The sequence below is a fragment of the Lycium ferocissimum genome, unplaced genomic scaffold, assembly GCF_029784015.1.
Source record: "Lycium ferocissimum isolate CSIRO_LF1 unplaced genomic scaffold, AGI_CSIRO_Lferr_CH_V1 ctg14370, whole genome shotgun sequence".
Classification (NCBI taxonomy): Eukaryota; Viridiplantae; Streptophyta; class Magnoliopsida; order Solanales; family Solanaceae; genus Lycium; species Lycium ferocissimum.
The window spans coordinates 3,958-13,996 of NW_026715418.1; the positions used below are offsets into that span (position 1 = coordinate 3,958).

At 34.1% G+C, this 10,039-nt stretch overlaps 1 protein-coding gene across 1 annotated transcript; it reads left to right on the forward strand.

Annotated features, from left to right (window-relative positions):
* The first annotated feature begins 7,368 nt into the window (after positions 1–7,368).
* On the forward strand, positions 7,369–9,008 carry LOC132042266 (uncharacterized). Its single transcript, XM_059432861.1, has 4 exons — positions 7,369–7,461; positions 7,582–8,034; positions 8,149–8,554; positions 8,898–9,008. The coding sequence occupies exons 1-4, from the start codon at positions 7,369–7,371 to the stop codon at positions 8,930–8,932; spliced, it is 987 nt and encodes a 328-aa protein (XP_059288844.1). The 3' UTR covers positions 8,933–9,008.
* Positions 9,009–10,039: the final 1,031 nt, after the last annotated feature.

Consider the following 10,039-nt stretch of genomic DNA (forward strand, 5'->3'; position numbering starts at 1 on the left):
TTCAACTCTTTATGTACTGCAATGCACTTAACGTTTATAAAAAAAAAAAATGTGAATATTTTGGAAAATAGCAGAAATGTACTTTAAAAACTCAAAACGCCTAAAAGTCTAAGAGGCTCTTCTTTTGTGAATCATTAGGGAAGTACGACATAGAAACTTTTATACTTCTGACCCGGCTACATTCCCCGCACCTCTCGCCTTTTATGATGCTTGATACATTGACTATCAAATCGGTGCGATAAATGTTTCTTACCGAAGCACTTTGGCCATTTCACTAATGGAATCTCTTTTCTCTATAATTTCTCTTAGTCCTTTCCTCATAATTTTACAAAAGATAACTTAGTATTCACTTCCCTGAACTTTGATGCAACTAATAATACACAAACCTTTCTATTCTCCTCGGACCTCCTGTGAGCTCATTTTGAACATAAGTGTTATGCCTGAAGGGTGAATCATGAATGTGTGATAAATATATGTCATTCAACAGAATTTTTGAAGAAAATTGATTATGAAAACACACTCATTTACAATAAACCTCTCGGTGAGAATGGTAAAGAACAAATCTGGAGAACAACCTTATTCACACAAACAAAGCAAAACCACTCAGAGGCGACGTAACTTGTATAAGGTTAATTACGTATTATCTTTATGTAATTAACCTCCTTGTAGATTACCCCCTTGTGGTAAACAAATAGGCTGTCATCATGGCATTATGGTCTAATAAACACGCGACATAACAACAAACATTTACCAAACATTTTCATTAGGGTACCTTAATAGACATGCTAACACCAAAATTTCTTACCACGATAGCTCCTTAACAGAAATTTCATCAAGGTATCTCAAGAATAACATTACTTGAACAGATAAATGATAAAGAAAGTAAATCCAAAGAGATCCCGAAGACTACAGCCAGCAGAGCTCGGGACTTTTAACTTTCCTTTTGCATTCACATTCTTCTCGTCTCCCCACTCCTCTTTTGGGATAGTAGGCTAGGCTTCCTTAGACAATGTTTCTTCAGTAATAGTGACTCCTTCCAAATAAAGCACATTGCTAGACTCAACATCTATAAATTTAGCTCCTCAGAACACTAAAATGGAATGAAAGACAAAATCGAAATAACTATATTGAATCACACGAATAATACAACCATCAACAATCTCGCGCGTTTCATGATATTTCTATATTAAAGTCTAAATTTTGTAATCTTAAGCTAGCATTTAATTTATTTCTAAAGTAGACACATCTATACAATATGCATAGAAAATATAAAGTACAACAATTTAACATCATAATTAAACACATAACATCATAAAAAGAGTATAGAAATTACCTCTTATAGTTGAAGCGTTATCCCTTTTTCCCCACAATGCACGAGCAATTTCCACTTTCAAAGACCTATGAAATAAAAAAATTGAGAGTATTATATTTGGTAATGGCTCATGTATTAAATTTTCACCAAACAACGTTCATAAGGACTAATTGCAATATGGAGGTTCAATTGGTGTTTCTAACTGTAAAATAACAAATGCATGGCTGAAAAATATGAAGAAACACTAAGAAGTTGTCCATTTCCCTACTTGTCTGTAGCTATCCATGTTGAAGAGTGAAGATATCTAGTGAAGTTCCGAATGAGTTCCACGCTCATAGTTCTATCTCTTTGAAACTCAAAAAGAAACTAAGAGACATGCATAGTTGATTATAATTATATTTATAAGGGGAAAAGGACTTATCTAGTAAAATCCCAAAAAAAATTGGATAATCGACTACATTCGTATCTAATCCACACGGTTCGGATGGAATCATCAATATTCACGTCTGAGATTCAAATCTTGCAGTTGTAAATACATAGAAACCCCCAATTTCAAAACCTAAGTTCAAATCCCAAAATCCTGCATAAAATTATAAATTAAAACAAATTACCCCATGAAACACGTCAGTTATGCATAGAAGTAACATCAAGCGAATCAAGAACAAAGAGAAACATAAGAGAATACAACCACGTGAGGAGGTAGGCAAACAAAACAGAATCTTTCTTGGTTTGATTTGTAAGCTTTTACATACGTGTCTAGCTTGTTGAATGTTAAGGAACATAGCCGAGCTCTTAATGTGAAAATGTAAGTTCCGGCATTCCAAATGCTATAAATGGCATGAAAACAAAATTGAAACAAATATAATAAATAAATCACACACATATCACTACCATAAAATCCGAAAAAGAAAACCCATCATTGGTTGTTGCGGAGACTACACCGACTAAATTTTGAATCTATAAAATCTCTATGAGATATTTCCTATATAGAAAAGTCAATTAAAGTAGTATTAATCTGGGTAAAAGTGCATTCTGCAGTAAGAGATTAAGGACGAAATTGAGAAACAAAAGGAATGAAATGAATTCGGATTTAACACCGAGGTAGAATAACATTAGTCATGTGAAATTGAAAAAATCGATTAGGGCAAAGATTGAGACAAAAAGCGACCGAAAATTGCACATCCGTCGAAGAGCGATCGTCGAAAGTTTGGAGAAAAGAGAATTCTCAAGTCCAACCCATTTTCTCCATAGTTGGAACAAAAAGATGAAAGAAGTGGAAAGATTCTTCTGGAATTTTTATGTTGAGAAAAGCTAAATGACGGATTTGCCCTTGGTCGTCTAAGGGCTCACACTTATTATATAGTAGAATAGAATTAGATTAGACGTGGAAGTTGGCCAGTTGGCTTCTTCTTTTTTACTTTGATTTTAAATTTGAATTAATCATAGTCCAAATCCTAATCGGTTGAGTAAGTGATATCAATTTTTTCGCATATTTTAGTTGTCTTTTAAATTATTTTTTAATGTAATAAAAGTAATGATAATGGTCCAAGAATTTGATGTTATACAGTGTTAATATATGATGAGTGATATCTCATTTTATAAAAATGTCAGTAGAGAAAGTAATAAAACGCAAAACAACGCATAATGATGATATTAAGAAATTTACGAAAAGCATATCAAACTTGAGGATCAAAGGTAATATTTAAATTCTTCATGCTAAAATAAAGGACCACATTTTTTTATTTTTTAAAAAGAAAAGGATAATCAATAAGATTCACCATTTTAGATGCAAAGATCACGTAAAATCTTAATAGATAAATTAATCATAAATATTAAAGAATATTAATCATGTCAAATTGTAATTTAAATATTCCCAGAAATAAATACAAAGTTGAACAATGAAGGAATTATACACAATGAATTAACATTATAAAAATAAATTAAAATTCTCATGTAGGTAAAATTCATAACAAATAATTTTTGTCCCTCATAACAAATAATTTTTTTCGTGGGACATAAGTTTTGGCATCATAATATTCTATAAGTTATGTTTGGTGACCTAAAAAACTTATGCTGCTATGCATAAGTTTGACTGCTAAGGCAAAAATTAAAGACCAGCCCATTTGAAGGATAAACCGTGCAATTTCTAAAATGAAAATAGGAGGAAATGAGTTAAGACTCTTGCCTTTGGGTAGGACTTGGGAAAACATATCCCCGAACTTTTTTTTTTCCAGAATTTAACTTATATATTCTAATATTGTATAAAAAGTGACACGAGTATCATTGTATTTTAATACGTTATTACAAGTAATGTGCCTTTATTTTTACATTGCTAATTCTACTTTTTATGAAGGATAACTTATGTAATTACTTAAGAATCTTCCCATGGAGCATTTGGGATTTGTGGTGCGTAGACTTAATACATGATTTGGTTGAAACTTGACGGAAAAAAAAAAGTATTTTAGGTTAAAGTTGTTTAATTTTATTTTCTGAATGAATTTCACTGAAAAACAAAAAGTTGAAAGTTTATGCGTGAATCATTATTTCACTTGAAATACTCCTCAAATCTGTTATGTAGACTTCATCAAGAGCTACAACGCCTAACCTTGCTATGAATTAGAGGTTATATTGCTAAGGCGCGCCAATAACTCGGGATAGTCTGACATATTGAGAGAAGTTCAGGAAAATTTAGAAATAATTGTTGATGAATTAAGAATGAACAATGAATTCAGTGGAATTCATAGAACCGCCATCAATTTGCCTTCAAAGAGAAATGTTGGTTTATATCATAGATGTTATTTCCCAGGAAAAACATATTAAGAAGATATCAAGGTGAAACTAGAGTGGAAGTGAGTTAACAATCTATATATCTATATAATTGCAGGACAAAGGCCCGGTGACGTGACACATCCTAAACACATGAGTTACATTTATCTTCTTCTTCTTTTTTTTTTTTGTATTTTTCTTTCTATGTAATCTATATCTATATATTATTAAAAGCATAGGAAGAAGCCCCCACATTAAGCCAAGTGGCATAACCTTAGAACGACAAGTGGCACTTTTTAGGACAAAGCTCCAAAAGATTTGGAGTTTGAAAATATTAAAACAAAAAAGTTGAAATTTACAGTTTTATAAAATTAGTTAGTTAAAAAATTAATGTGCTAAGCTAATGATGTGGTCGACAATTGCGGCATTTCTAATTATATTAGATTAGACGTGGAAGTTGGCTTCTTCTTTTTTACTTTGATTTTAAATTTGAATTAATCATAGTCCAAATCCTAATCGGTTGAGTAAGTGATACTAATTTTTTCGCATATTTTGGTTGTCTTTTAAATGATTTTTTAATGTAATAAAAGTAATGATAATGGTCCAAGAATCTGATGTTATACGGTGTTAATATATGATGAGAGATATCTCATTTTATAAAAATGTCAGTAGAGAAAGTAATAAAAAGCAAAACAACGCATATGATGATATTAAAAAATTTACGAAAAGCATATCAAACTTCAGGATCAAAGGTAATATTTAAATTCTTCATGCTAAAATAAAGGACCACATTTTTTTATTTTTAAAAAAGAAAAGGATAATCAATAAGATTCACCATTTTAGATGCAAAGATCACGTAAAATCTTAATAGATAAATTAATCATAAATATTAAAGAATATTAATCATGTCAAATTGTAATTTAAATATTCCCAGAAATAAATACAAAGTTGAACAATGAAGGAATTATACACAATGAATTAACATTATAAAAATAAATTAAAATTCTCATGTAGGTAAAATTCAAACCAACACGTAACTTGTTAATTTCACACTCTCCACCAAAACGGTGGTTGCCAGTTTTAAAACTGCTGCGCAAAGAAGTAGTGGAAGCAGATATGCTTTCAATTTTACAACAATGTGGTGGGTTTCTCTTAGCGCAGTGAAGGTGTTTGGTAATCTGCCTTAAACAACTTAAATAAGATATTTATGGAGAGTTGAATTCAACATTTTTGGTATCTTTTGCTACTGGGTGTTCAGTTTTTTTTTTTTTTTTTTTTTTTTTTTTAAACAAAAGAGCAGTATCGTTTTCCATCTTTCTTGATTGTATGTGAATTAATTCTGGGTTCTATGTAATTTTCTCTCTACTTTCTTGGTGAGCATATAAATATTTGGTTCTGTCTTTTAGAGATTATATTTACGTTTTGTTCTTTGTTTTTCTTTTTTTAGTTTTCTGCAACATTCATGTGGAATGATAATGACATTTAGTTGAACTTTGTAGCAGTCAAGAGAGATTAGCTTCACCCTTCAAGAGTTGGTAGTTTCGTATTTACAAATTTTAGGATAATGAAGTTGAGGTATGTGTTTCTTTCTGTTGTTACTTTAATGATGTGCTTGTGTCTTGATGGTTTATAATAGTGTTTATAAGGGAGTATTAGCTAGCTTAGTAAATTGGTTGCCGACACTTCCACTATCACGACTACTAATCCTGACTGTGTACCAACATAAGTCTCAATACGGTATGCTATTTTTGCTGATGTGTGTTTCTGGATTTAATATAATTGTGTTATTCATCGAAAATAGTATCCCATTCCTTATTACATTATCTCTTTATCTATAGTCTTTGTTTCAGCAGTAAAATAATGAATTTCGCTATTCTTTTCTTTTTACATGAGACCAAATCTATTCATTAATATTAGGGGACTAATTAGCCAAATTTAGAACTGAAATGAACTTAATCTCTACAAGAAATAAAATGCATTCTTCAACAACAAGAATCTTCAATTTTTAGAAAACGTCTTTAAGTCGCATTTATATTCATCCAATTACCCGAGGTTGGTATTCATTTCCTTTCTATTTTGAGAACTAATACAAAGCTTTCAGACCTCTTTTGTCATTCAAGCAACTTATTTGTTCACCTTTGTTGATAATAATTATATCCTTGCAGTAAGGATTTTGAATGACGAGCATTCTAATTAAAAAAAAAAAAAAAAAAAAAAAGGATCATGCTAACAACTGTTTCATCTTTTACTTTGCAAATTATACCGTGCCCATGAACATATTAAAGATGTTTAAATCATGTATTCTGTTGTTTATCGGTTTGTAAATATTGGATGAACATATTAAAGATGTTTAAATAATGTATTCTGCTGTTTACCGGTTTGTAGATATTGGTGCTGTTGATATGCCAAAATACTGCTAGCGCTAGCTCTGCTACTTTGCCCACTGTGTTCTTTCACTAAAACCTTCAAGATCGTTCTTTTCTTACACCCTTCAACCTATATTTTTGTGGGTATTCAATCAAATTATAAGCACCATATTAAAAGTTCACATCTATATGTCATTATAGTGCTGAGGAGGTCGAAAATGGGTAGGAAAGTTGAGTTTGGTGGGCTGGAACTCTGCTGTTATGATGGAACTACAGCAGCAAGATTGTTGGACTTATTCAGACTAGCCCAGATTAGTCTTAGTCCACTTGGGCCATTTCATTTATTTGTACCGGGTCGAGCCCAATCCAAAAAGCCCCGTTTGTTATTATGTATGTTGATATATGCCTTTGGACGGCAGATCGATTATTCGCATTTTTCATTTCAATCTAATATACATTCTCTCTCTTCTTTATCTCTCTAAACTTTGAACTCGTTCATCAATTTCTTCAGATTGTAAGTTTCTTTCCGCTGCTAACATGGTATCAGAGCGAGGTTTACACTGTATATTTTTGTGATTTACGGTGTAGACAGCCGTGGTTTTTTTTAGTTTCCTTCGTCAAAGGTTCATCGGCGATCAGTTTTCCGGCGAAGTTTGTGGTTCTCCGGCTAATCTTCCGGTGGAATATTGTATGTCAAGGCCGTACCTCTTTCGGTTGCAAAGAGGAGTGGTATTCTTTCATTCTTAACATTCATTCCCCAATTCGATCAAGTTAGGGTTTCTGATTTGTTTTCCCTCAAAATCGATCGAATTAGGATTTCTAGGGTTTCTTTTATTTGCAATTTGTCGATATTGTTCTCGTATTATTGGTGCGTTGTATCTCGTGGTTGTTATTTTGCCATTGAGTGTTGCTGTTGATTAATCGATGACGAACACCGACAATTCTCAAATTCCTGCCCGTAATGGTACTGCTGCTGGTACCAATACTTCAATGACGGGTACAACCCCTATTTCGCATGTACCATTTCATCCAGATGACTATACACACCCCTGTCACCCTTTGTATGTTCACCCATCTGATTTGCTAGCTTCGTCTTTAGTTTCTGAATTGTTTGATGGAACTTGCTATGGTAGTTAGCGGGTCAATTTTGATTGCTTTATCGTTAGAAATAAGCTTGATTTCATCCATGGCACTATCAAGAAACCTCCTGAAGGATCTCCTCTTCTCCGACAATGGCAGCGTTGCAATGATCTAGTAGTTGCTTGGGCAGCCAACTCTGTCACTAAGGAAATACATAGGTCTGTTGTATACTCTGAGTTTGCTAAGGACATTTGGAGGGAATTAGAAGCTAGGTATGGTAAGGCTGATGGTGCTAGGGTATTTGAGTTAAAAAAGGCCTTGGCTCACATTTCCCAAGGTTCTCTTGACATTGCTTCTTATTTTACCAAGATAAAACAATTGTGGGATGAGTTAGCTTCAATCTCTGTTCATTCTGAGAATAGGTGTAATTGTATTGGGGGTGCTAAATCTGAGGAGGAACAAAAGGTCTATCAGTTTCTCATGGGTTTAAATGGGTTTATGTCAGTGAGGGTAACATTCTTATGACTAAGCCTCTTCCTTCCATGGACACTACTTATAGCATCCTTCTCAGTGATGAAAAGCAAAGACAAGTCTCTGCTAGTACTGTTTTTCCATCTGAATCAGCCTCCTTCCATGCCTCTTTTAACACTGGTGGATCTAAGTTTGCTCCCAAAGTACAATCGATCCTCGGAAGCATCTCTATATTGCAAATGCAAGAGGGACCGGCGTATCATTGAGAAATGTCACAGGCTTCATGGTTACCCTTCAAACTTTAAATTCACTAAGGGTTCTGGTCCTAATTCTGGTCCTAGAAAGGTTGCTGCTAAAGCTGCTTGTGAGAGTTATCCTACTGATTCATCCACCAGCTTTGTTCCTTTCAATGAGAGTACTCAAATGACTGTTCCTGATCAGACTTATGAGGGATCAGGTTTAACCAAAGATGAGCACTCTCAGTTGCAGTTCCTACTACACAAAACTCACATATCACCTGGATCATCTCATTCTCTCATGGCATCTGCTCACTTTGCAGGTAGAGTTGCTACTCATAGTGTTTTGCTCAAACCTTGTCTATTTTCAAAGGTTGATAGTTCAGTATGGATCATAGACTCAGGGGCATCTGATCATATGACCTCCAAATTGTCTCTCCTATTTAACATTAGACCCCTTTCTATCCCCCCACGCCCTTGTTTCTTTACCTAATGGCTATAAGGTCAAGGTAACTAATCTTTGGATCTTTAAATCTGTTTCCAAATTTTACTCTACATAATGTGTTATATGTTCCTACTTTCCAATACAATCTCATCTCTGTATATCAATTAGCTTCCCAGTTTGATGGTGTTGCCCATTTTACCAAGAATCTGTGCCTTTTTCAGGACCATTCTCAGAGGAAGCCACTGGTTCTTGGTAGGTTGGACAATGGCTTATACAAGCTGACTATTCCTCCATTGTCTCTGCTTTCGCTTTGCCACCTCCGTCCCTAGTCATTCATTTACATTAAACTCTTTGTTTGTAATATTCCAGTTTCTGATACTGTTTTGGCTGATGATTTTACCTCTAATGTTTCCTCTAAAGCATCTGTATGTTCTTCTGTGAATATTAATAAAATGGATGTTGTGTGGCATTTCAGGCTTGGCCATATCCCATTTTCTAGAATGAAAACCATTCCTGCTATTAAGTCATCTTTATCTTCTACTCAATCTTTTCCTTGTTCTATATGTCCTTTAGCTAGACAAACTAGGCTTCCCTTCCCTTCTAGTGACATCCGTTCTCGCCATTTTCCAATTAATACGTAGATACTGGGGTCCTTATCACACATCCACTACATCTAATGCTAGATACTTTCTAACTATTGTTGATGACTACTCTAGATGTACTTGGACCCACTTGATGGGGGCTAAGAGCAATGCTTTTGATTTGCTCAAAGCCTTCATTGCCATGGTTGACACTCAATTCCACACTAAGGTGCAAACTGTGAGAAGTGACAATGCCTTGGAGTTGGGTTCTAGTCATGCTGGTTCTTCCTTCTTTGCTGAGAAAGGCATCACCCATCAGACTTCCTGTCCACACACCCCACAACAAAATGGGGTGGTGGAAAGGAAGCACAGACACCTCTTAGAAACTGCTAGGGCATTGCTTTTTCAGTCTAAATTGCCCATTTCTTTTTGGGGTGACTGTCTTCTCACAGCCACATATCTCATTAACAGGTTTCCTTCCTCTGTCCGTAATAATAAGAGTCCTTTTGAGATATTATATGGCATTCCTCCTACTTATGCTCATTTAAGGACCTTTGGATGCTTATGCTATGCTACCACACCTAAAGTCAATAGACACAAGTTTGATCCTAGGTCCATTCCTTGTATTTTCTTGGGCTATCCCTTTGCTAAAAAGGGGTACAAATTATACAATCTAGTTTCTAAATCTGTTTTCATCTCAAGGGATGTAGTCTTCCTTGAACATATTTTTCCTTTTTCTACACCACCTCAGGACTCACCTACTACTTGCCCTCGAAATCTTG

Coding starts and splice junctions, on each gene's coding strand:
- LOC132042266 (XM_059432861.1), top strand. CDS start 7,369: ATGACGAACACCGACAATTCTCAAATTCCTGCCCGTAATGGTACTGCT. Junction 7,462..7,581: donor GTACAACCCCTATTTCGCAT/GTACCATTTCAT, acceptor TATGGTAGTTAG/CGGGTCAATTTTGATTGCTT. Junction 8,035..8,148: donor ATGGGTTTATGTCAGTGAGG/GTAACATTCTTA, acceptor CATCTGAATCAG/CCTCCTTCCATGCCTCTTTT.